General features: G+C 39.3%; 1 protein-coding gene across 3 annotated transcripts; it reads right to left on the bottom strand.

Moving 5' to 3' along the window:
• Positions 1-420: 420 nt before the first annotated feature.
• Positions 421-19,651, bottom strand: TM4SF18 (transmembrane 4 L six family member 18). Of its 3 annotated transcripts, XM_010356834.2 has the most exons (6): positions 19,403-19,651; positions 19,101-19,294; positions 15,713-15,802; positions 14,486-14,628; positions 4,171-4,351; positions 421-3,406 (listed from the first exon to the last, which is right to left on the bottom strand). In XM_010356834.2, the coding sequence occupies exons 2-6, from the start codon at positions 19,275-19,277 to the stop codon at positions 3,392-3,394; spliced, it is 606 nt and encodes a 201-aa protein (XP_010355136.2). In that variant the 5' UTR covers positions 19,278-19,294; positions 19,403-19,651; the 3' UTR covers positions 421-3,391. The 3 variants fall into 3 exon arrangements, with proteins under 3 accessions (XP_010355136.2, XP_030784832.1, XP_030784827.1); XM_030928972.1 differs by lacking the exon at positions 15,713-15,802 and having other exon boundaries at positions 19,403-19,542; XM_030928967.1 differs by having other exon boundaries at positions 19,101-19,527.
• Positions 19,652-27,842: the final 8,191 nt, after the last annotated feature.

Genomic DNA, 27,842 nt, shown 5'->3' with positions numbered 1-27,842 from the left:
GGAACAAAAAATAAATCATAAAGAAAACTAGAAAATATTTGTAACTAAACAAGGAAAATGCAACATTTTAAAGCTTGTGAGATTCAGCCAAAACGGTAATTAAAGAAAAATGTCTAGTCTTAAATGCTTGTTTTAAGAAAAAGAAAGTTAGAAAATCAATAAGCTAGGTATTCAATTTAAGAAGTTAGGAAAATAACAATGAGACAGAAGCAAGGAGAATAGTAGATAAATAATAAGTGCAGAAATGCATAAAACATAAATCATTCTCAATTAGGATTAGCTGATAATACTCTCTTTCAGAATTAGGAAGTAGAAAGATTATTTCTGGAAAGGGTAAGAGAAGGCCAGTCACACACATACCTATATATATTTTCTATTTTAACTCCTTAAATGAATTTTACAGAAAGAATTAGAGGACCATTGCTTTTTAAATGACATTTATTTTTTCTAATAACATAACACATTTTCAAAGGGAAATTTGAAAATACTGAACAATGTAAAGAAAAGAGATATAACTAACTCATAGTCCTATCATCAGGAGATAATTATTAAGTATTAACTTGTATATACTTATGCTTTCTTTTTTCAGCCTATAGCATCTGGTATCCCATCCAAGTAATAACCTGGCCCAACCCTGCTTAAGCTTCCAATATTAGGCATTTTCAGGGTGTTATGACCACAGATGATGTAACTATTAACTTTTAAATATTTTTCTGGTCTTTACATATCTGAAGGTTTACGCATGTCTACATGTAATTATATGGTCACTTAATTAAAAATTTGGCCTCAAACTGTGTACATACATTGGGTTTTTGAGTTTTTTTCCTTTTTCCTTTGAATTCACAAAGATATAAAACACACATATTCAGCTTTTTTTGTATTCAGCTTTTTTTACTTAAAATTGCATGATTAGCATATACTCTTCAAATATAGAATATTTGGTGGCTGTGTTAAAATTTAATTTTCCTGATAGAGATATCATGCTGCATTTGGCTGCACCCCTGATGTGTCCAATGCTGTGTTGGAGTCATTCAGCAAACATCTATTCATAGTCCATTCGATGTATGGTGCCATGCTGAATCTAAACAACAGATAGACAGTCTGAAAGTATCTGACAAACCGATGAGGTGGACCTTCCAGAAGTCTGTTTACAAGAGGGCTGAGGAGACTCTGGGAGAATCTTTAACAAGATGGTCCTGGATATGACTAGCTTATGGACTTGATAGAGAAATCCTGGGTTGTCAGAGAGGAGAAGTCACTCTGAGTACAACATGGTGTCTGTAGCGTGGGTTTGTCTCTTGGACCAAGTCCTTCGGATCTCATGTTTAAGTTCTTTGGAAAGTAGAGTGTTATTGAATGAAGCTCCTTAAAACTCTGGAGCCTAAGCATCTTTGTCTTAGCATCCCTCCAACCCAACATCTAGAAAAGGGAGACTTTGGTTGTGTCATTTTGGTTGCAATAGGCAGAGCTGCACTGATTTAGTGGTGGGGTTTACTGAAATGATCAGCACAGTGACAAAGAAGAAAGACTATCTAGGAATCCAAGAACAGAAACCAGGCCTAGTGTACACTGTCACTGTGGGCAAAGGCAGTTTTAGGAACTTTTGGAGCAGAAGTTCACATATCTTCCTTTTAATATGATACCGTTATTAACATGAACCAGATACTCTCTCTAAATATTGGCTTCCTTCTTCATCCTTTAACCACTTTTTGATGGTAATACTCCAGTTGCTTCATTCTTGGCTTCCTAGTTCAAATTCTCATGCTTGAATAGCCACCAGTCTTGCTTGGATAGTCTTTTACTCCAGCCTAAGTCAGAGGCCATTAGCAAGACAATAGGCTGCCCAAGACTCTGGGGCTTGCCCCAGTTCAGTCAGCTGGGCCCAGAGTATGAAGGTCACGTGGTATATAACATGGCTTGCTTTCAAGATGCTTGTTTCAGCAAAAGCTGTAAACAGGGCTTAAAGGGGGCTGTTGGCACAGCAGGCATCAAGGAGAAAGATACTCTCTTCCGTATCCCCCCAGCCTACTCCCTGGCTTTGGCACAGAGCAGGTGTTGACAGACCATTGTTGACAGTGTCCATGGAGGAGACAAATGGGGAAATAGCAGAAGTGTAGAGGCCCAGTGCACCTGTGATGGAAGCAGTGTTCAGCAGGGTAACTACAGGAAGCAGAAAACCTGGTATGAGCATTCAACACTGAGTGCCTACCGGCTCCACTGTGTACTGGGTCCTATGGATGGTGGGAAAATATAAGATGTGACTACTGTCCCTGAGGAAATCATGGCATGTATAGGTGGAAAATTTGTAAGTGTTCTACTTTTTAATTACTTTAAAAATAAATATAGGTACTGGTACCTCCCCCTGACACAGGTATTGACTGGTCAGTGGTCATTTTCTCTTGCCCATTGAGCATGTTCCCTAGCTGCTCACTTATTTTAAGGCTACCTCTTCTAGTCCATGACACTCACCATCAGGAGTCAGAAAGGAAGAGCAAGAGTTTAAATTGTATAAGTTTATATAAAACTCTTTTTGGCTTATCTATATCACTACTTTCCTCATTGAATGTTGAATGGAAGTGTCATTTCATGATGTTTGCAAATAATGTTGAGGAATGTGGAAAGAGCATATGCCTTAAAGTTTGGAAAAATAAAAAAAATTAATAGTGGAAATATGAGTTTAGAAAAGATTTATAGTAAAACATTCAATAAAGAAATCTTGGAAAATATAGAAAAGTGGGAAGAAGGGCCATCAATGACCCAAACCAAGCATAATTGGCATTTTGTTATATTTCCTTTTAGATTCAGTTTTCATCCTAAATTTTGATTATTAGTGTTTCATTTGCTTTAAATAGTTATACTGTAAACATGAATTTGTGACCTGCTTTTTGATTTAGCATTCATAATTTTTAAAACATCATTTGTAATGACTATAATTTTATAACCATTTAGTACTCTTTATTTTTTATTTAATTTATTTTTTAATATCAGAAAGCATTTACAGTATGTACCACTCTTTACTTAATCCTTCCTCTGAATTTAGAATTTTGAGGTGTTTCTAATTTTCCAGAATATTAAATAATGCTGCAATATACATATTTGCATAAAGTTTTCTCTCATATTCTTATTTACTTCCCTAGTATAGATTCTTGGAAATGGATTTGTTTGATCAAAGGGCAGCAATATTTCTGAAGTTCCTGATGCATATTACTTAAAAAACATTTTAAATGAAAGAGTGGCATACTTGCATGTGCAGTGAGGACTGCAAATTTTACAAATAAACACCAAATGGAGAAAGCACCATCATTTCAATATTGTCCTTAAGTCTACACAGTTGATATAATACTTAGATAGATGGCCATGTCTTGATAATGGAAAACATTTTTGTTCTTATTCAAATGATTCCAGGCTATAGGAAAAAAGGAAAAACAAAGTGATTAAAGTTATAAACTTGGCTTGATTAGTAATCCATAATCCAGGTAGCAACATAAACTTATATTTCATATTCAAAATATGATAGAACAGAAACACATCTCTTAGAAATTTGTAGGAAAAGTATTACACATTCTATGTTGCTAAACAAAATACAAGATATCTCATTCATAAATTTTCTTCTCACTGGACTTGTTCATAGCAGTTTCAACCATAACTAAATTAACATTAGTATTTTAGCAGATGAAGTAGAAGTAATTTCAAGAGGATACATACATATTTCCCTTCTTCTTCAAAAGCACTCACTATGCACTCAAGATAAAGGTTTGTTAGTTGAATGTAGCAGCATTCAGAAGAGAAGTTATTTCAATGAGATAAGGTTAGGAGCCTTTGCTTATCTTATGAACAGGGAAATTCTTGATAAATGGTAAAATTTCTTCATGCTTTGAGTTATCTCTATGTAGAATACTAAAACATTGCTCATTCAAAACACTTATGAAGCCTTACCATACAACAAGAAATGCAGATTTTACAATTACTGAGGTGATTCAACCCTTATACATAAGCCAAGACACATTGGGATATCAGAAAAAAATGAGATATTAGAGCTTGAATAAAGATGAGGGCAATAGAAATGGGGGGAAAGTGATGGAATTCTAGAATCTTTTCAAAAAGCCTCATTGAATCCTGGGAAGTGGGGATAATATGGAGGAGCTACAGGTGCCCATGAGAATCTGTTACCTGGATGATCACTGAATAGCTTCCACACAGTATCTTGGATAATTGCATGGCTACTCTGATGAGGCAGATGATCACTTGAAGCCCACTGAGGGTTATGAGAATGGAAAATAAAATGATATTCCACTCCACAACATGTGCAGGTTCCACGCACTGAATCCATATGCTGGAATCTGTAAGGAAACTGAGAGAGACCCACAGCCAAATCTACATACTGGGTCCAAGGAAGAAAGCTACAGGTATTTGTATGTTTGAGAAATTACTGTGTGACTAAAATATATAGTTTTATATAAATATATAAAATTACTGTGTGACTAAAATATATTAATTCATATTAGATACACATATTGGACACATCATTCAGATACACATATTGGACACATCATATGCATAGCACTGAGCTAGATACATAGTTTACTATAAATGTTGTGCTTGCCTTACCACCCCCATGGCCTCTCCGTTTTTCTTTCTCCCTCTTCCATTTCTTTCCTACTTCCTTCTTTTTTACTCTTTCTGCCCCTTTATTTATCTCCTACCTTCTAATGCTCCAGGAAACAGAGACACTCTGAGAATTACTTTATATTGTTAATGGCTCTTATCTCCAATGGGAAAGAACACTGAATATGAAATCAGAATTCCTGGATCTGTAGGATGTTGAGCAAAGAACTTTACCCTTCTGGCCTACAGACTCTTATCTTGATAATGGGGTTAAATATCTAACTCCAGAGTAATTGTGAATATTTCGTAAGAGTGTGTATACAAGTGGTTTGGAACCTGTAAAGTACAACACGGATGTGGTTTTCTGTTAAATTTCCCTAGACCTATCTCATATCCCCATTTGCCCCTATCTCCGTCTCAGCCACCAGGGAAATCAGTCCCTCCAGATCCCTCCTCTAGACTGTTCCTAGTACATGCTCTGCACAGATCATCTAGCAATTTAAAACAAGATGACTTGCAATGTTGCAGGAAGTCAGGGACCCCAAATGGAGGGACCGGCTGGACCTGTGGCAGACAAACATAAATTGTGAAGATTTCATGGACATTTATCAGTTCCCAAATAATTCTTTTATAATTTCTTACACCTGTCTTTAATCTCTTAATCCTGCTATCTTCATAAGCTGAGGATGTATGTCACCTCAGGACCACTGTGATAATTGTGTTAACTGTACAAATTGATTGTAAAACATGTGTGTTTGAACAATATGAAATCAGTGCACCTTGAAAAAGAACAGAATAACAGCAATTTTTAGGGAACAAGGAAAGACAACCATAAGGTCTGACTGCCTGCATGGTCAGGCAAAAAAAGCCATAGTTTTCTTCTTGCAGAGAACCTATAAACAGACATGCAAGTAGGAAAGATATCACTAAATTCTTTTCCTAGCAAGGAATATTAATATTAATACCCTGGGAAAGGAATGCATTCCTTGGGGGACATCTATAAATGGCCACTCTGGGAATGTCTGTCTTACATGGTTGAGATAAAGACTGAGATACGCCCTGGTCTCCTGCAGTACCCTCAGGCTTACTAGGGTTGGGAAACTCTGCGTTGGTAAATTTGTGGTCAGACCAGTTCTCTGCTCTCAAACCCTATTTTCTGTTGTTTAAGATGTTTATCAAGACAATACATGCACTGCTGACCATCAACTCTTATCAGTAGTTCTGCTTTCGCCCTTTGCCTTGTGATCTTTGTTAGACCCTTATTAGTAGTTCTGCTTTTTGCCCTTTGAAGCATGTGATCTTTGTACCTACTCCCTGTTCTTACACACCCTCCCCTTTTGAAACCCTTAATAAAAATTTGCTGATCTGAGACCCAGGTGGGCATCATGGTCCTACTAATATGTGATGTCACTCCCGGTGGCCCAGCTGTAAAATTCCTCTCTTTGTACTCTTTCTCTTTATTTCTCAGCCAGTCGACACATGGAAAATAGAAAGAACCTATTTTGAAATATTGGGGCGGGTTCCCCCAACATCTGGTGCACCAACATGGTTTTCTTTTTCCTAAGTGCATATGGGAACCCAATTCCCTTTGGTAGGTGCATAGAAATGTTCATTGGCCCACTTCACAGAAATGCTTGTTTGGCTCCCTGATGATTGGTGAGTGTGATGGACTAGAAGAGGTAGCCTTAAAATAAGTGAGCAGCTAGGGAACATGCTCAATGGGCAAGAGAAAATGACCACTGACCAGTCAATACCTGTGTCGGGGGAGGTACCAGTACCTATATTTATTGTCCAGGGTAACTATGGGTCACGTGGAGTCTAAATATTATGCTTATCTCTGCTATATTAAACTCCTTTTAAAACAGGGAGGAGTTCGGGTACCCATGGAAAATATGGTCACCCTATTTGGAATGGTGGAAAAACACTGTCCTTGGTTTCCTGAAAAGGGAACATTAGATGTGGAACTATGGGATTGTGTTGGTGCAAAATTCCAGGAACTGGTCCCGACAGGGAATTATGCTCCCATCACTGTTTGGGGTGATTGGGCCTTGGTACATGCCATCCTAATGACATACCAATCCTGTGACCCCCTGCAGTTACCACAGTTTTCTGAATCTGGTGACCATCTACCTCTTCCTCGGCTTTCCTTTCCCACTCAGCCTTCCTTATCTGCTCAGCCTCTCCCTTCACCTACTTCTCCCCCACCTGACAATATTGAAGATTCAATATCTAACTCCACTGACTTTGGCTTAACGTCATCCCCTGATGATCTTATTTCTTTTCACGAAGAGCCGGTACTTGTAGCCCCCGAAGGCCCAACTCGGACAGCCGGGAACCTATCTATGCTAACTCTTCCCTCTTCAAACCTTTGCAGCCTTTGCCTCTGGAGCCATCTAATGGCTCTAGGACCAAACTACAATTTACCTGTAATTCTGCAGGCCCTCCCCTGTCCACCACAGTCCCTCACCCTCCTGTCATTTCAGTCCCTCAACTGGTTACTTTGCCATCCACTCAACCTGCTTCTCTGTACCCTTCTCACACCTGGACGCCCCTGCCACTTTGGTTGCACAGGATTGGGACAATAATCACCAGTATGCTTCTGCCTTTTCTGCTCCCCCAATGCCCTTTTCTCATGTTCTCATACTGGTCTGACCTCCTCAGCCTTAGTTTCCCTCATCTACACATACTCTCATGTGCCTGTTCTTGAAACTTCCATGCAATGCTTATTATGCCAGAACAAAGAAACAAGTGGATTAGAGGCATGGGCTTATCTGGTTGTGCTCGAACCTCCCAATGCTGAAGGGGTACAAGTGCATCGATATGTGCAGCTCAATCCTACCTTTTTAAAAGAATTCAAAGATGCTTGTACTCAGTATGGTCCTACTTCTCCATATGTTAAAATGGTATTACAGACTCTTTCTACTGAGGTCATTTTGCTTCCTTTAGCCTGGGACCTTTTGGGAAAAGCTGTTCTAACTCCATCTCAGCATTTACAATTCCATACCTGGTGATCAGAGGAGGCCCATCTGCAGGCTCAGCTAAATCGGGCTGATGGCATTCCAATTACTCAGGTTCAGCTCACAGGCTCCTATAATTACTTTGACACTACCAGCCAATTAGGCTTTGATGCTCTTACCACAGAACAAGCAATAAAACTGTGTATGAGAGCTTGGGATAAGTTATGCACCCCGGGCTAAGCTCTTGTTTCTTTTACTACTGTTAAACAGAGTCACAATGAATTATATCCTGATTTTTGGCTAAATTACAAGATGCTGTTGAAAAATCTGTCTCTGATGAGCATGCTCAAGGTATTCTCCTTTGTATGTTAGCTTTTGAGAATGCGAACCATGAGTGTAAAGTGGCCATGCATTTCATTCAACGACAAAATTTACCTCAATTACATTTGCCATGATTTATTTTAAACTTTCTAAATGTTCCTAAAGACAATACTCTGACTGCAGCTGAATGCCATTACACAGGTAAAAAATTCTCCCTAAATGAAGGCAAGCCAGTATTATGGAAAAACTCCCAGACCAATACCTGGGAACCTGGAATAATTATAATGTGGAGAAGAGGGTATGCTTGTGTTTCACCAGGAGATCATCAATCCCCTGTCTGGGTGCCCACTAGAAGACTTAAACTTCGTGTGAATACTAACAATGAAAACCACAGGGAAAAGATGTCCACATCAGAGACTACCCTCATACCTGGTGAGATCTGTGCCGACTCCAAAAACTGGCACACCAAGTCAAAATGGGTCTGGCTCAATCCTCTCTAATTGCAATGGAGACCCCTCTAACTAATTCCACTTCTCCTAATTCCCTTTCTTTTTCCCCTTATGAATCTAAAAATCTCACCATTTCTATTAGCCTGAAAATAATATCCCCCTGTTCTCTTCCTCATTCAGCACTGGATCTCACTTAAGATAGGTTTTATTTAATAATTCTCCTCCTTATACTTTCTGTCTCACCAGTTTCCCCTCATACTGATTTACCTGCTACACAAAATTATTCTTATTGGGCTTATGTGCCTTTTCCTCCACTTATTCGACCTCTCACCTGCATGGATGCTCCTGCAGAAATCTATACTAATGATAGTATGTGGATGCCTGGAGCTACAGATGACTGTTGCCCAATTCAACCAACAGAGGAAGGCACTGCATTTAATGTTACTATGGGTTATAAATACCCTCCTCTGTCCCTTGGACATGCACCTGGTTGTATCTATCTAGAAACTCAAGTCTGGGCTGCTTTTCTTCTGGAGTGATTAGCCACAAGAGAATAGGGACATTTGGTCTCTGGCCTCTCTTTTCCTCCCTTAAGACAAATGTGAAGGGGAGTAATAGGAGATACCCCATACTTTCAAAATAAACCTGTAGGAAAACTATGTCCAAAAAATTTTGAGGGCCCATCTAAAACTTTAATTTGAGAAGATTGTGTTAACTCACATGCAGTGGTATTAAAAAATGACACATATGGTTTAGTAATAGACTGGGCACCAAAAGGCTATTTAAGAAACAATTGCTCATCTGGCAGAAGGGAATGCCTGGAGGCTACTTAGTTTATTTCTTATTGGGAGGACAAGAATCATCATCCTACTTTGCATAGAAGGTTCAGCTCATTCTTTCTCTTAAAATGGGAAGATAAGGGCATAACACCCCTGAGGCCTCGTATGATATTCCCCATTCTGAGCCCAGAACACCCAGAACTTTGGAAATTGGCTATTGCCATGTACGGACTGCAAGTATGGGAAGGGGAAATTTTCTGTCTGTTGTCACCACTACTGACCCTAGCATCTGTGATTCTGAACCCTATGATAAATCCCCTTTGAACCCTTTTCCTCTTTTTGATGCTGATCCTCCTTTATGGGACTCTGATTGGCATTATGATAATTCTTCTTGACCCAGGTATGCCCCTCTACCTCTTCGGCATCCCTGGGCACCTTGGATTGCTTCTTTGTGGCAGAGAACATCAGGCGTTGCCACTGCTGCTCCTTTCCCTCTGTATCAACGTAGATTCAAACATTCTGCTTTGTTTACCTCCAGTCTCACTATTCCTATATAGAGCTGTGTTAAGCCTCCTTCCATGCTATCAGTGGGAAATATTAAAATTTGGATGAACAATCAAACTGTCCAATGCATTAACTGTCATTTATATACTTGTATTAACTCCCGTTTTGACTCCAGGAAAAGTGTAATGTTGGTTCGAGCTCGAGAAGGAATCTGGATACAGGTAACTTTACCCAGACGCTGGGAATCTTCCCCCTCAGTACATTTAATTAATGAAGCATTACAACAAATTCTCAAAAGATCTAAGAGATTTGTTTTCACTTTAATCGCTGTGATCATGGGCCTAATTACAGTCACTGCACTGGCTACCACTGCCGGACTGGCATTACACCAATCTATTCAAACAGCTCATTTTGTTAATGATTGGCAAGCCAATTCCACCCAAATGTGGAATTCTCAACAGAGCATTGATCAAAAATTTGCTAATCAAATTAATGGTTTAAGACAATCTGTTATTTGGCTTGGAGATTGGCTAATGAGTCTCGAACATCGCATGTCCAAATGCAGAATGATTGGAATACTTCTGATTTCTGTATCACACCATATTCCTACAATGAGACTGACCATTCATAGGAAATGGTCACAGGACACCTTCTGGGTAGGGAAGATAATTTATCCTTGGACATAACTAAATTAAAGAAACAAAGTTTTGAAGGCTCTCAAGCTCATTTATCCATTGTGTCTGGAGCTGAGGCATTAGATCAGGTGGCAGAAAGTATTTCTGCACTAAACCCCACTACTTGCATTAAGTCTATTGGGGGCTCCACTGTAGTAAATTTTGGAATTATGCTTCTCTGTTTAATTGGCTTGCTTTTAGTGTGCCAGAGCAGTCAAAGAATCCTGCATCAAAACTGAGAGAATGAACAAGCCTTCATCGCCATGGCACATTTATATAAAAAGAAAGGGAGAGATGTTGTGGGAAGTCAGGGACCCCAAATGGAGGGACCGGCTGGACCTGTGGCAGACAAACATAAATTGTGAAGATTTCATGGACATTTATCAGTTCCCAAATAATTCTTTTATAATTTCTTACACCTGTCTTTACTCTAATCTCTTAATCCTGCTATCTTCGTAAGCTGAGGATGTACATCACCTCAGGACCACTGTGGTAATTGTGTTAACTGTACAAATTGATTGTAAAACATGTGTGCTTGAACAATATGAAATCAGTGCACCATGAAAAAGAACAGAATAACAGTGATTTTTAGGGAACAAGGAAAGACAACCATAAGGTCTGACTGCCTGCATGGTCAGGCAAAAAAAGCCATAGTTTTCTTCTTGCAGAGATCCTATAAACAGACATGCAAGTAGGAGAGATATCACTAAATTCTTTTCCTAGCAAGGAATATTAATATTAATACCTTGGCAAATGAATGCATTCCTTGGGGGATGTCTATAAATGGCCACTCTGGGAATGTCTGTCTTACATGGTTGAGATAAAGACTGAGATATGCCCTAGTCTCCTGCAATATCCTCAGGCTTACTAGGGTTGGGAAACCCTGCCTTGGTAAATTTGTGGTCAGACCAGTTCTCTGCTCTCAAACCCTGTTTTCTGTTGTTTAATATGTTTATCAAGATAATATATGCTCTGCTGACCATCAACTCTTATCTCCTAGCAAGGAATATTAATATTAATACCCTGGGAAAGGAATGCATTCCTGGGGGGAGGTCTGTAAACAGCCACTCTGGGAATGTCTGTCTTATGTGGTTGAGATAAAGACTGAGATACGCCCTGGTCTCCTGCAGTACCCTCAGGCTTGCTAGGATTGGGAAACTCTGCCCTGGTAAATTTGTGGTCAGACAAGTTCTCTGCTCTCAAACCCTGTTTTCTGTTGTTTAAGACGTTTATCAAGACAATACATGCACTGCTGAACATCAACTCTTATCAGTAGTTCTGCTTTTGCCCTTTGCCTTGTGATCTTTGTTAGACCCTTATTAGTAGTTCTGCTTTTTGCCCTTTGAAGCATGTGATCTTTGTACCTACTCCCTGTTCTTACACCCCCTCCCCTTTCGAAACCCTTAATAAAAATTTGCTGATCTGAGACTCAGGTGGGCATCACGGTCCTACCGATATGTGACGTCACTCCCGGCAGTCCAGCTGTAAAATTCCTCTCTTTGTACTCTTTCCCTTTATTTCTCAGCCAGCCAACACTTATGGAAAATAGAAAGAACCTACACTGAAATATTGGCAGGAGTTCCCCCGATATTGCAAGGCTCTTGTTTTTTTCCCAGACTATGATACTGTTTAATCCTTCTTGTAAGCTGCAGAGGGACATAAGTGCCCTGGCAGGGTTGGGGAGGAACATAGAAGCTTGCCCTGATACCCACTCCTTCCACTACCTCCACATGCAGCTCTATGGCAGCATTTACTTCATTCATTGTAATTCTATCTGTATCTATATATCTATTTGTGGCTGCATCTGTATCTGCATCTATTTCTATTTCCTTAGCAGGCTGTGTACTCTGAGAGCACTGACTATGTTTTGTTCACTCTGAATTGCCAGGTCTAAGCTCTAAGGTCATGCTTGACAAATTGTAAAGATCAGTAAGTATTTGTTGAATGAAAACTAACTCAGGGCCGGGCACGGTGGCTCAAGCCTGTAATCCCAGCACTTTGGGAGGCCGAGACGGGCGGATCACGAGGTCAGGAGATCGAGACCATCCTGGCTAACATGGTGAAACCCCGTCTCTACTAAAAAATACAAAAAAACTAGCCCGGCGAGGTGGTGGGCGCCTGTAGTCCCAGCTACCCAGGAGGCTGAGGCAGGAGAATGGCATGAACCCGGGAGGCGGAGCTTGCAGTGAGCTGAGATCCGGCCACTGCACTCCAGCCGGGGTGACAGAGCGAGACTCCGTCTCAAAAAAAAAAAAAAAAAAAAAAAAAAGAAAACTAACTCAGGATCTTCACCAGCCACCATGGCAGTGACTAAACCTGCCGGCTACCTGGCAGGTGGGGAATGTCATGTGGCATAAAGGAATATACAGGGAAATAATGTTAATAATAAAACCTGAAAATTTATCACATCACATTTGTCCATTACTTCCATTTAATTCTAAATTCTATGAGGTAGAAGTGATTATTGTTCCCAACTTACAGAGGCTCAGAGATAGCCAGATACTTGTCTAAGTCATGTAGCTTATAAGTAGGAGGGAGGGACTTGAATCTTGATCTATAACCACCAAACACCTGTACTCCAATGGCAATGTTCATTCACCTTAAGGTTTCCATCTCAGTAGAATGTTCTGTCAGGTCTGTGTGAGTTTCCGGAGAGAAAGGACTCTGTGTGATTTACCTCTGATTCTCCAGTACTTAGTGCAAGGCTTGGACCTAGTCAGTGCTCAATGAATATTTGCTGAATAAATGCACTAATGAATAATTGATATGCACAATTCAATATTAACACCTGCTCCACACTGTATTTGTCAGGCCTTGGAAACTTCTTGAGGGGACCAGAGACTTAGCTTCCCTGTGTTGCCACCTATCAATGTTTCACCTTGAAACATTTTTACATAGATGGAAACAGGTGAAAACAAGCCTCCGGGGCAGCTTAAGGGAGTAATGGAGGGGCATACAGGCAGCCTAGAGAGTCATGACTTAAAAGGGGAAGTTTTGGTTTTGAGGTAGGGAAAAGTTCAGGGGCTGATGGCATTAAAAAGGGGTCTCTCGCGCCTAGTGGGAATTTCTACATTAGGGTCTTCTTTACTGAGCCCTGCCAATCCCCCAGGAGTGTCTCTTCCAATTTCTCAGGAAAGCCTGAGGTTATTGTCTAGGTTTTCCTGACCTGAGGGAGATTCATGTTTGCTAAGAAAGGTCATGGTATGTAGCACCCTGTAAAAATCTTCAGAATGAAGGCAGGTACAGGCACAGAAGCAACTCTGCCATGCAGGCCTAGATGCACATGTAAGACCTCAGATGGACATGGGCCTTGAACAATAAAGCCAATCATGGAGAGTTGAGAAGAAAATGTAACTTCCCTCAGTGAATGGTACAGACATTCCCTCATTTTACTCCATTAGAATTCTGAGCACAGGATAAAAACAAGGAGAGATTCAATGGACTTCTTCTGTATTTCTTTCTGGGCCCTGCTACCTCCTAATCTGCATCTGGTGCTGGGAACCCAATAAGCCCAGCACAAGGCTAGTGTGAGGCATTCTGAGATCTGGGTTTGGGTTGTGAGACCTCCTGACTGAATTACTAGCCTTCTGAGCAAGACCACCTCTTTAGACACTTCTCCAGTAAAAACTGCATAAGCTCTGGGTCATTTCACAAACTCCTGCACCTAATCATGTCCCTGGATTGCAGACTGCACTTTCCTGCTCACCCTGCCTTGTTCTATCTGTTTATCATCCCTCCTACTATAGCCCTGAGTGGCACCATCCAAGAGCACCATGGTTTCTCTCCTTCCCAAGCCCTTTCACAGTTGTAACAGACCATATGTCCAACCTGGCCATAAAACAAAACTGAGTTCCTGGATCCACCCAGGCCATAAGCTCCAGCTGTTATCAGACCAGACCATAGTAACTACACGACTTTAATCTGAGGTAGGGAGAAACACACCTTTCATTTGGATAGCTCCATGACAGCCTCAAGACATTGAATGAAAAGCGCATTAAAAGACTGAAGAAAAAAATCTAAACAAATATCTGTGCAAGAATAAATTGGTCTGGATGCTAGTAAACTAACAGGAAAATTCTGCACTAAAACAGCCACATAGAACCCCAAAGTGATCATGGAAAATGAGCACGAGCATGAGCATGAGGCCAGGTATTTCTGATTTTCTGACCTCCTTGGTTTGGGGAATTATTCCTTACCGTCCAGCAGTGCCTTCAAAAGCATACTCCCAGCCATCAAGGGTGCGGCAATATGGCCCCTGGATAAGACCCAAGGCAGAGATGACCAGGCAGTATCCAGAAAAAGCAATTCCAAGGGAAGAAAAGATAATCGACAGCAGTGTCTAAATTAAAACACAGAAGCAGGTTAGTAGCATAGAATGCAATGAAAAGGGAATATTGTGGATAAATTATCAGAGAACTACATTCCCCTATTCATCCAAGCTCATGCAGTCTATACAATACTAAATGCCCACATACAAATAAACAAAAAAAAGTAACCAAAACCTATTTGATGTTAAAAATAAGTTTTTAAATAACGTTTTGTTTGGCATCACATAGAAGTAACTAGGTAATTTACTAAATTTATTCTTTCCTTCTGGAATTTTGATATCAAAATAATGATCACCTCTTATGAAAATGCACTGAAGGACGTGATCAATCAACCCATAACTATCTATTGAAGACCTGTTATTTTCTAGGTAGAGTGGGTTCTCTATGCAAGTATGAATAATGATGAAGAGGAGGAAGAGGATAAGGAGAACGGTAGAAATGCAGGAGCACCGGCTTAGAAAATTTGGTTGTATTATTCTTCCTGATACTATTTTCATTATTTTTAAAGTGCCAACTTAAAAAATGCACATCACATACACCCAACAACATGGAGGAATCTAAAAATTATTATCCTAGATAAAAAAAAACAGATAAAAAAAGACAAATACTGTGTGATTCCACATATATAAAATACAAACTAATCTATAATGACAAAAAGTAAATCAACGGTTAATCTTTTGGGTTTGGCAGAAATATTCTGTTATCTTGACTGCAATGGTGGTTTCATGGGTATAGTCAACTGTTAAAACTCATGATATTGCATACTTTTAATGGATGCCATTTATTATATGTAATTTAGCCCTCAATAAAGTTTATAAAGAAAAAATAGACTAATAGAAACTCAGTAGTTAAGAAAAAGTAAGATTTCCTAATTTTAGGTATCTTTAAATGTTGATTTTCTGAAAGCACATCAGTAGAACAAAGATGGAGGAAAGACTAAGCAAAATGGAAGATGATCTTGGCAGTAAATTCTTGATCTCTGTACCGTACTCAACAGTAGTGAGGGTACAATACTGTCAATACTTTTGTGTTTCTGAGTGAGAGGAAAGAAAGCTGGAACCCACTCAACCATCCTCAAAAAACTATCGCTCTTACCACATATTTTTTGCTGCAGTTTTCACTCTGACAACATTTATAGTTGTTATTATTCTCCAGTACCAGAAGAACTGTTGCTACTATAAGCATCTATAGGAGGGAAGACATAAACTGTTAGCAATGAAATGCTCGTTTACATTTGTACTTCGAGGACAGTGACTTCAAGCACAGACTCTGGGGTCAGGTAGATCTGGAGTTGAATCCAAGCTCTGCCCGTTTCTAGCTGTGTGAATTTGAAACACCTTCTCTATAAAATCATATCAAGAGGTTGTCATGAGGTAATATATGTGACATTTTGAGTATAGTGGTTAATTGATAGTAAGTGACTGATAAATGTTAGCTATCACTATCCTGGTTAGCAACCATCAAAAGCTAACGATTAAGGCGAAGTAAATGATGTGGACATGAGAATACCACCCTGGGCAGCAAAACCTGCCTTTCTCAATGACTCAGTTGTGGAGAACCAAGGAAAATCATTCAGCAGGCTTGGTAGTTTGCCAACCTCTCTTCGTTTACTGTCCTCTGGGAATGCAGGTGAGAGGCTCAGTTAATCCGAAACCATATCTCTTTAAAGTGACTTCAATTTCCCCATGCATTCAAACCATCTCAGGTTTAAATTGTTTCAATGTGTTTTGTCTGTATCAAGCCAACAAAGTGGGAGAATCGATGCATCTTATTGCCTTTTTAAAATTTTATTTTAGGCAAAAGGCCAGAGCTCTGGAAAGAACACGTATTTCTTTACCATTATAATCTCTGGTTAGGCTAGATACAGACCATGAATTGCTCATGGGAAATTCTCCACCCAGTTTTTACTCTTACTATTCAGGACTGAATCCTACAGCTGAGTTCACTGTTATTTTACTCTTTGCAGCCAATGTTTCTAGTTTCCAAATTTCTTCAGCTTTCATTAATTTTTTTGTTCATTTAGTTATTTACCTATATTCTTCTCCTTTTCTCCTGAGAGGATTTGATGTAGTTATAGTAATATATTTTAATAATTCCTGGAAAACGAAAAAAAAATAGAGAACAGGTTTCTTTTCCCAGTTTTAATTTTTACATGGAATATAAGCAAAAGAGTCCTATATTCCCCTCCTTTCAACATCGTTAGTTATGACAGACTGAAAGAAATTCTGGTCTAATCTTAGTTATGTCTTGCAACTCTTCCATCTATTGCAATTGCATATTGAGGGAAACTGATGAGACAAGGCCAAAGCATAGTAACCAGTCTCATTACAATATTGACAGAGATAATTAGACCTGGAGCCTATAGTCTTATTGCTCAGACATCAACTGTCGAAAGAGACACTGCCTTCTTTTTTTGTTTTAAAATGTAAGTGCAATGTAGAGGAGTCAAGAATAATGGAGGTAAATTACACATAATTCCACCACCCTCGTGTGTCATCATGCATTTATTTCTGGTGTTTTCCCACGTGTGTCTATTTGACACAGCTGCAATAGTAATTTACCCACAACGTTGTTGTGCCTTTTTTCACTTAACATGAAATAATGTGCATTTTCCATGTTGTTACATCTTCATAATTATAATTTTCACCACTGTATGAAGTGAATGTACCATAATTTATTTCACTACTTCTCTGTAAGATGCTTCTTCTAATTATTTACTATTATACCAATGCAGCCACAAACATCTGTGCACATAGCTCTTTCCTTATTTTGGATGATTTCCTCAGAATAAATGATGAGACATAGGATTACTGAGTCAAAGGACATAAGCATTTTCGTGGATCTTGATATATTACACCAAACTCTTCCCCCAAAAGACTGACATTTATTTGTAGTGCAGCCAACATTAGTTATGTACTTATTTCATAGCAACTTCAATAGCATTGGATATTAATATTGTAAAGTTTATTAATTTAATGTGCAAAATGAATAACTAAATGAAAATTGCTTTACAACATAGCTATTCAAATATTACAATTAAACACCCCTAAAACATGTAGAAATAGATCATAATGAATTTTCTTCTACATTATTGGTGGTCTGATTAGCTTACAGTCCATAATGCACTATTACTGGGTATATACCCAAAGGATTATAAATCATGCTGCTATAAAGACACATGCACATGTATGTTTACTGCAGCACTATTCACAATAGCAAAGACTTGGAATCAACCCAAATGTTCATTAGTGACAGACTGGATTAAGAAAATGTGGCATATATACACCATGGAATGCTATGCAGCCACAAAAAAGGATGAATTTATGTCCTTTGTAGGGACATGGATGCAGCTGGAAACCATCATTCTCAGCAAACTATCGCAAAAACAGAAAACCAAACACGGCATATTCTCACTCATAGGTGGGAATTGAACAATGAGATCACTTGGACACAGGAAGGGGAACATCACTCACCAGGGCCTATTGTGGGGAGGGGCTGGGGGGAGGGATAGCATTAGGAGAAATACCTAATGTAAATGACGAGTTAATGGGTGCAGCACACCAACATGGTACATGTATACATATGTAACAAACCTGTACGTTGTGCACATGTACCCTAGAACTTAAAGTATAATAATAAAAAAAATTTAAAAAAGAGAAATGACTTGACCAGGAAATTGTCTTTTCCTCTGAGCTGCCAACATGATTTACTATCAGTTTTTTTATTTTTAAAGAACACAAAGTCATCAGGAAAACGTTCATGGATTCTTACCATTGATAATTCAATTTACTTTTTAAAAACTCCCTCCATTATTAGGGTCTCAATGTAGGATTATTTAATGATGACATAGCTCATTCTTTAATAATCATAATTACAACAGTCACTGACTATCTACTACATGTCAGTCTCTCTCCTGGGCACTTTATCTATATATATACATATTTTATCTTGAAATTTTAGAATTTTATCTTTCACATTAGAATACTGAGGCTCAAAGATACTGAGTAACTTGCTAAAGGTCCATGTCACAAACGACAGAACTTAGATTGACATGCAGGTTTGTCTGAATATTCAAGTTGCTGCTTTTTTTTCATGCTGTCCTAAAGCGCATTCAAGCTAGAAAGACATGAGTGCAGACAGAAAATCCATTCTAGAAAACAGTAATGCCATTGAAGATCAAATAGCTTAAATTGATATGCAGTGTTCATGAGAACATATTATTTTTACAGGCCAGTGTCCCACAGACTTTCATTAGGACTAATTTCCTGCATTACTGAAGCTGCATTGCTGAGCAGCTTATTGAAAACAGAGTTATGCCCCAAATCCTAGCAGATTACCTGCCCCTTCATCCCCATCCCTCTTTCAAATCTTACACCCAAGATTAGCAGAATGATTTTTCCATTGTTCATTATTTTTACTAGGTACAAGGTAAGTCTCAATTACAACTCCCCCTTCTCTCCCAAGTCTCCAAAATCACACTTACCATGACGCCTGAGAAACAGATTCCTTCAAAATACCACACGTAGTTGGTGAGTTTATGGCTGGATGCATAGGAAGTTTGCCCATTCGGGAAATACAATAATATGTTCACGATTATACTCCAAAGTGCAAGCGGAATCAGCAGACAACTTAAGCAGCCTCCACACTTCCGAGACCCCATTTTGCCCTGCTTAGAACCTGTGGGAGATTTCAAGAGTATACAGCCACAGAAAGTCTAGTTTTCTTCTTCCTACCTGACCTTTTTTCTCTCTCTTTTTTTGATTTTTGTTTTTTGAGATTACCTACCACTTTCAGGGTCAGAGCCCTTCACTTCATATTCATGAGGAGCCGGGGAATTGGAATATATCCGCAGCCGACAATCTCAGTGTGAAATAGTGGTTTACTGTTTGGAGAACAATAGACAATGATCAACAACTGAAGAGCTGAGCTGGTCTTCATCCTGTGCCAAAGGAATGCGGTGTTTTTCACTGCTTTTTAAAATAAGTCATTTTCCTCTGGATTAAAGCACTGAAGGCTTAACCCTGACCCTGTGTTAAGAAGGAAGTTGGGGTGGGGACTGGGATTGAATGTAGCAAATTTCATCCAACAGTGGAGAGAGGGTTAAAGAGAAAACTACCAATGAGGCTTATATTTAGAGCTTGATATGTTTGTTAAAATGTCCTGACTTTACCCTCTTTATGTATCTGTCTTTCACCTAGTATGCTTTTGTGTGCTCACTATTCACCAAGCTTTGCTCAAATTGCAAGGGATACAGAAAGGACTGAGAAAGGAACTGGTGGATGAGAAAAACAAAATATCTTGGTTAGATCAGTACAGCTTTCTTTCCAAGAGTTTGCATCTATTATCTCTACCTCTCTGAAAAATCATAACAGAAATAAATGCATATTTTCCCTACTATTAAGAAAACAAAGGTAGGGCTGGTGCAGTGGCTCACTCCTGTAATCTCAGCACTTTGAGAGGCCGAGGCAGGTGGATCATCTGAGGTCAGGAGTTCGAGACCAGCCTGGCCAACATGGTGAAACCTGATCTCTACTAAAAATACAAAAATTAGCTGGGCATGGTGGTGGGCGCCTGTAATCCCAGCTACTCCGGAGGCTGAGGCAGGAGAATCACTTGAACCTGGGAGATGGCGGTGGCAGTGAGCCGAGATCGTTCTACTGCACTCCAGCCTGGGTGACAAAGTGAGACTCCGTTTCAAAAAAAAAAGAAAGAAAGAAAGAAAGAAAGAAAGAAAGAAAGAAAGAAAGAAAGAAAGAAAGAAAGAAAGAAAGAAAGAAAGAAAGAAAGAAAGAAAGAAAGAAAGAAAGAAAGAAAGAAAGAAAGAAAGAAAGAAAGAAAGAAAGAAAGAAAGAAAGAAAGAAAGAAAGAAAGAAAGAAAGAAAGAAAGAAAGAAAGAAAGAAAGAAAGAAAGAAAGAAAGAAAGAAACTAGCAGTCCAGGTTCCAAAGAGGTTTCTTGGCACCCCCTTGTGGATATGATTTTTTTCCCTCTAGTGCTTTTGATCTAAGTGCATCAAAAAATCTGGGCATTAGACATTTTTTCCAGTCACATAGAAGCAGCATAAAATCATATTTACTAGAGTTCCTGGGATGATTGGGAAGAGAATAATATTTTTGGTTGAGTATTCATTGAGCATCGCTTATGTGGCAGGCATTGTGCTTGATGTTTTAAAAGGTTCACTCTGGCTGCTGTGTTGTAAATAGGTGGTAAAGGGTGTGGAGGAGATAAAGGAGATGAGTTCTGAAGCCATTTCCACCATCCAGGTAAGAGATGATGATGACTCGGATCATGATGGTAGTAGTAGCAGAAGTGGTGAAAAGAAGCTGGATTTGGGATATATTTTGAAGCTTGTGCCAACAAGATTGGTGGCAGATTGGATGTGGGTGTAAGAGAAAGAGAAGTCAAAGACGACATAATTTGGGCCTGAGAAACTGGGAGAATAAAATTGTCATTAACAGAAGTGAGCAAGTCAGCTGACTGAGCAGGGCAGGGAGAAGAGGGATGACATGGTCAGTTTCGAACGTACTAGGTTTTGAAATACCTTTTAAAAATCCAAGTGGAGATGTCAACTAGGTGGCTGGATATACAAATATGAAGTTCAAGGAAGAGGTCTGGGTGACATATAAATATGACAGTTGTCAGCATATAAATGGTATTTAAAGCCATGAGACACTAAGGAAATGCATGTTGATAGAAAAGAAGCCCAAGGACTAAATCCTGGGCAGCCCAGGACCGAGTTTGGGGGCATGAGAGGAAAGCAGAAAGGATACTGAGAAATGGCCAGTGAGTCAGAAATGAAGATCCGGAGCTTATTCTCAAAGTTGACTTTCTAAGAAGAAGGCATGATCAACTAAGTTAAATGCTGCCAAAGCGCACATCATATGAAAGAACTGAGAATCGGCTACTGGGTTGAGCAATGTGGAGGTCACTGGTGGCCTTGATAACAGGAGCTTTCTTGGTGAGTTAGAGATGAGATGAGAGTACAACTGGAGTGGGTTCATGAGAGAATGGGAGGACAGAAATTGGAAATAGAAGAGGTAACTCTTCTGCAGAGCTTTGCTGTAGAGGAGAGCAGAGAAATTGGGCAGCAGCTAGAGGAAAAGTAGAAGTCAAGGGGAAAAATTAATGGAAAAAATTGTAGCGTATTTGTATACTGTTATGGGAGGGGGGATGAGGGAGGGGAGGTAGGTATTTACCATAAAGGAGATAAAGGAGAGAATTGCTGGCACAGGCGCCTTGAGTAGGTGAGAAAGGGTGGGAGTGTGTGCACAGATGGAGGAGCTGACCTTAGATGGCAGCAGGGCAGGTCAGTGTCAGCAACAGAAGGGGGACATAGCAATGGGCTTGGAGGTTGTCAGTGGGAACTTCTCATTATTATACTTCTGTTTTCTCAGTGAAACAGGAGGCAATTTTATCAGCTGAGAATGAGGATGGGGAGAAGGTGTTAAAGGTTTAAAAGAAGAGAGGAGAGGTTCAAACAGTTGGCTTGGAAAGTGGGAGAGTGAACAGACTAGAGAAACGTGGCAGGTGCTGAGGGACCACTTGAGTCTGTGACCGTGAATGGATAGTGAGACTAGACAGGAGACTTGGGTATTTTTCCTAGTAAGGTTCACTGGCAGAGGTGTAGCCAGCAAGTGGGAAGAAAGCTGGAGTCAACCTGGATTGGGACTTTGCCAGGCAGATACCACGAAGAGAGGGATGGGCAAAGGATTCAAGAATATATGCAAGTGAATGGTTACAATGATGGACTGTGGAACTTAAGCTGAATAAGGAGGGAAGTAAAGATGTGAGGGAGTGTGAGAAATAATAGTAAAAGAGGCACTGGATTTGTAAATTGTGTGTCTCAGTGTGGCTGAAAAATTACTGGTTTTAGGTAACAGAGCGAGCTAGAAAGAGAGGAGGTAGTGATTGAGAAGTGTGATGCTGGAATTTGAGATTTTAGAGATGTTTCAGGAATAGGTGAAGAAAAAGTTTGGAAGTGTGTTATGGGCTGATCATATCTCTCCTAAATGCATACGTTGAAGCTCTAACTCCCATACTCTCAAACGTGACTGTATTTGGATAGCGCATTTAAAGAGGTGGTGAAGTTAAAATGAGGCCAGCATGGTGGGGTTAATCCAATCAGATTGATGTCCTTATAAAAGAGGGAATTTGGACACACAAAGAGATTCCAGGGGTGCAAAGAGAAAAGACCTTGTGAGGACACAGTGAGAAGGGGCTATCTGCAAGCCAAAGAGAGAAAGGCCCCAGGAGAAACCAATCTGCCAACAAAGATTTGGCACATAATTTACAAATCTGCTTTGACCTTGGACTTCTGGCCTCCAGAACCATGAGAAAATAAATGTCTTATGTTCAAGTCACCCAGTCTGTGGTGTTTTGTTATGTCAGTCCTAGCAGGCTGACACAAGGTGTGACCCTAGGAGTGAGCAGCGTAGGGAGGTAGAGGACAAGATGACTGATGAAAAGGAAAGGAAAGGGCGGTGTATTTGGAATGATTATTTATAATGAATACTAAAATAAAAAAATTAGACAGTGTCAATTTGGGAGAGAATGACTACATATAGAAAGCCAGGTGCTAGACTCTTCAAGGAATGAAAGAAAGTAATCTCGAGGGGGACTGAACTGCAGATGGGAGATGGAAATATCATCTAGCATTGAAATTTACAGTTTCTTAAACCAGTAGTCACCACTTCCCTTCCCAATAATTTTTAACAAGAGTTTAAAAAAAAAAAAGAAAGTGTTTGATTTGGCTCTTAGTTTTCCTCTATGTGAAACCTTGTCTCGTAGAGGTTCTAACAGGCACCAAAACGAGAATTAAGAAGGGGTGGGGGCAGAATAATCGCTGAAGGGGGTCATTGGCTACCAGGAAACCCAGAAGTAGCTGTGTTCTACCAGACATTCTTGCAAGGTTGTAAGGATGGTTAACTTAATTGTGATTAGATTTTTAAAAACTTTTTATTGCCAATATTTTGCTCTTTGGAGAGCAGTGACTAAGATTACGTTTTGTTAACGTTTGTGGTGAGCAGAATCATTAAGCATTTTCTGCCTTGTAAAAATGCTGTGGCTCCTAGGAATCTTCAGTGTCAGTGAAGCGAACTGTCACTCTCAGTCAGGGTCTCCTTTCAATTAACTATGATAAATTGACATCTATTGAATATCTTCTATGTGGAGGCACTATGCTAGAAGTTTTCACATGCATTAAAAACAAAAAGCCAAAAAATGAATTCTTACAATAACACTAAAGTAAAGGAATTATTAACCCCATTTTGCATGTATAAAAAAATGGATATAAGAAAAAAAAACTGTCCTTTTTACTTTATTGATATTTAAAAAATAATTTCCACCTTTATTTTAGATTCAGAAGGTACATGTGCAAGTTTGTTACATGGGTATGTTGCATGATGCTGAGGTTTTGGACCATTTGGTATAAATGGTCCCATCACCCAGGTAGTGAGTATAGTACTTAGTCGGTAGTTTTAAAGTCCTTCCTTTCCTTCTGCTTCACTCTGGTGGTCTCCAGTGTCTATTATTGCTATCTTTATGTCCATGAGTGCCTAATACTTAGTTTCCACTTATAAGTGAGAACATGAGGTATTTGGTTTTCTGTTACTGCATTAATTCACTTAGAATAATGGCCTCCAGCTGCATCCACTTTGCCACAAAGAACATGATTTCATTCCTTTTTATGGCTGCCTAGTATTCTATGGTGTATGTCTACCACATGTTCTTTATCCTATCTACCATTGATGGGCACCTAGGTTGACTCTATGTCTTTGCTATTGTGAATAGTGCTGTGATGAGCATACACGTGTCTTTTGGGTAGAACATGGATTTTTCTACAAAAGAAATTTTAAAACTTGTTCAGAAACTAGCAGTTAAGTCTGACTTTCATGTTCTTTATACTATTCTGTCATGTTCACCCTTGCCTGATAACATTGCTGTGCATTACCCCTCTCTTCTTCATTGTAAATTGATTTCAAATTTGGAGGTTCTGATTCCTTGGTAGTAGCTTCCTACAGAAAGGCACACTGGTTACAGTGGGAGAGATATACAGATTAGCTAGATAGATTAATGATGTCTGTTGTGGGGATGGGGTCAGAGAAGAACAACATGCAAGGCTAGTATTCCCTAGTCTTTGTCCAGCCCCAAACGATGTCTCTACTGATGGTATCATGTCACAGGTAGTTATGAAGGCTTGGTGAGAAAGTACATGACCAATTGTTATTTGGAAGATGGTTCCAGAAGAATGACAGAAGTGAATGAAGAGGATATCCCTGGCTGGAAAACTTGATAAAATTGTTGAAAAGGGAGTTGAGTAATTTATTTGTCTTTGGTTACCCTTTTAGTGAAAATAGCTAATGAAGTCTCCCCAGATAACTCAGCATTTTACTTAATTTCATTTCTAAGAAAACACTTTTAACCTGCCTCTGGAAAAAAACTATGTTTGCTCATAAATAACATTCTTAAAGCCGTTCGCCTCCGGTAAACTCTTAATTTTTTTGCCAAAGAATTCTTACTAAATCAGGGTTTTCTTGCTAGTCCTCCAGTAACTGGGAGGAGCCACTGGGATGCCTTGCTTTTTGGCTGCTTCTGGCCTTGGCTTCCTGTTCTCCACAGCAGAGTTGAGGAAATCCGCAGGATGCCTGCTACCAGGGGACAGGGTGACTCAGGAGGAAAGACTCCACCTAAAATAGTCGTGGTATGCAGTCTCTGAGTCACTTCACTTTGAAATCAGTTAATATAAGATCCTGGAATTAGCCCCACAGGTGATGGGAAGTGGGGAAGAAGGAAATATCTGAAAAAAAGTTTATCCAAAAGAGAAATTGTCCATGAATATGACTTTTTAACAGCAGAAAAGTCTAATATTCAGGGAGAAATCTCACCTTCAGAGTTTAAAGTAGATAAACTGTGACTTCTTCCATGGAGCATGGGCATAAAGCACTGGTCTGGGTCCAACTTAGGGACCCACTGGGAGTGAATGTTTGCTTAAAAACACATTAGAAAAGCAACAGCAGGGCAGCTGTGTAAACAGAAGTGTGCTGTTTTGATGCAGTTTTCCTGAATTTTGTATTTATAGTCCTTTCTCTAGAATTATCTGGCCAAAATGTCCATAGTGCCAATAGATTCCAGGTTTATCTCTAATTAATGATAAACATTAAGCTTTTTCCCTACTGAGACAGAGAGAAGAATATTCCTATTTCTATTCAAAGTTCTCCAAAGCAGCTTCCTGTATTTGAAATGTCCTCTCAGACCATTGTTGAATCCTCCCTTTACTCCCTTCTGACTGGCTCCCTGCCTCCCAGAATTGATTTATTTATTGAAGCTCTTCATAGTAGGTGAGCAAGAAACTGTATTCAGTCATTTATTTTTAAAACGTGTATTAAACATTTACATGAAGACACATGATGACTGATGCAAAGAACACTCATTCCCTCAAAATGCTCAGAGTCTAGTTGAGGAAATAAAAAAGTTAAACAACAAATTTGTAATACAAAGTGTTGAATATCCAATAGATTCAACCGTAGGCTTTTTGAAAGACACAAGAACCTTGAATGGAGCTGGAGTTCAAGTGAGATTTCTTGGAAGTCTGGGGGACAAAACGGAGTCTTCAAGGTTAAGATGCAAGTATCTGGTAAACTGAGCCTCCATCAAAGCTAAATGTTGCCAGGTGTGGTGGCTCATTCCTGTAATCGCGACACTTTGGGAGACCGAGGCAGGAGGATCACTTGAGTCCAGGAGTTAGAGACCAGTCGGAATAACATGGGGAGACCTCGTCTCTGAATAAAATTTTTAAAAAATTAGCCAGTCATGGTGGCACATGTCTGTAGTCCCAACTATTTGGGAGGCTGAGGTGAGAGGATTGCTTGAGTCTGGGAGGATGAGGCTGCAGTGAACCGTGATTGTGCCACTGTATTTCAACCAGGGTGACAGAGTGAGATCCTGTCACACACAAATAATAAATAAATAAAAATAAACTAAAAAAGCTAGATATTCACTGGTAGATAAATGCAGTGTGAAGCTTGATTGGATATTGGTTTAGAAAAAACATGGTAAGACACATTTTGGGGATGATTGGAAAAATATGAATATATGAATGTAGACAGTATTAGACAATATTAGAAGGTTGTTATTAACTTGGATGTAATGATGGTGTTATGAAGGAGTTGCTCTAAATTTCCCTGAAATGGTTTAGCAAAAGAATAAAGAGAAGGAGGAGGAAGAGGAGGAGAAGAAGAATGGTAGATAGATAAATGAAGCAAATGTGACAAAATATTAACCATTGTTGAACTTAAATCTGAATGTTCATTGTACTAGTTTTTCCACTTTCCTGAAATTTTCGTAAAAAGTAGTTGCAGCAGAAGAAACTAGCAGACACTCAGTTACATGAATGGCAATGTTTTCCAGAATTCAGAGGATAATTTCATCTTGGGAATACAAAGAAGAAAGTAAATGCTCTGTCCAAACTACTGCACTTGCCAGCACAGGCTCACTGTGTTAGAAAAGAGTGGCACCCGCTGTAACTTGGAGCCAATTAAGCTTAGCTGTGTCCAGCTGCTCGTAGGGTGCAAGAGATATGATTGGGAGGGTGGGTGAGGATGGAGCTCAGAGCTTGAAGGATCTTCTCTATGTCATGCTGAGTAATTTGGACTTTATCCTGAGGATGTCAGAGACACTAAGGATTTGAGGGCATTTTTAGAGACTCATTCTGGTTTCTGTTTGAAAGACAGATTAGAGTTTGGAAGGTATAGGACTAAGAGATCAGTCCAGAGACAACTACAGTTGTTCCATCAGAGATAAAGGCCAAATGCTGATGTGAAGGGGGAGCAACAGAAATTCTTATTCATTGCTGGTGGGAACACAAAATGGTACAGACACTTTGGAAGGCAGTTTGGCAGTTTTGTTTTTGGTTTTTGTTTGTTTGTTTTTGTTTTATTTATTTATTTATTTTACAAACTTAGACACGCACATACCATATAATTCAGCAGTTCCACTCCTAGATTTCTATTAATGAAAAATGAAAATATGTTCACATAAAAACCTAGAGAGGACTATTTAGAGTAGCTTTATTCATAATCACCAAAAACTGGAAGCATTGACTGGCAAATAATTAAACAAATTGTACATTCATAAATAGAATACTTATCAATAAAAAGGAAAGAACTGCTCATACTACAACATGGATAAATCTCAAAAGCTTTATGCTAAGTGAAAGAAGCCAGACTACA

Source organism: Rhinopithecus roxellana, chromosome 1 (genome assembly GCF_007565055.1).
Source record: "Rhinopithecus roxellana isolate Shanxi Qingling chromosome 1, ASM756505v1, whole genome shotgun sequence".
Taxonomy (NCBI): domain Eukaryota; kingdom Metazoa; phylum Chordata; class Mammalia; order Primates; family Cercopithecidae; genus Rhinopithecus; species Rhinopithecus roxellana.
This window is presented reverse-complemented; position numbering and strand designations above follow the sequence as displayed.

Bases quoted from the DNA above. Each gene is read 5' to 3' on its own strand.
- TM4SF18 (XM_010356834.2), bottom strand. From the start codon at position 19,277: ATGGGGTCTCGGAAGTGTGGAGGCTGCTTAAGTTGTCTGCTGATTCCG. The intron at 14,629-15,712 runs GTAAGAGCGATA...GTTTTAATTTAG, and splicing joins ACTGCAGCAAAAAATATGTG to ACACTGCTGTCGATTATCTT. The intron at 4,352-14,485 runs GTAAGGAATAAT...GGTCTCTCTCAG, and splicing joins TTTGAAGGCACTGCTGGACG to TTTCCTTACAGATTCCAGCA.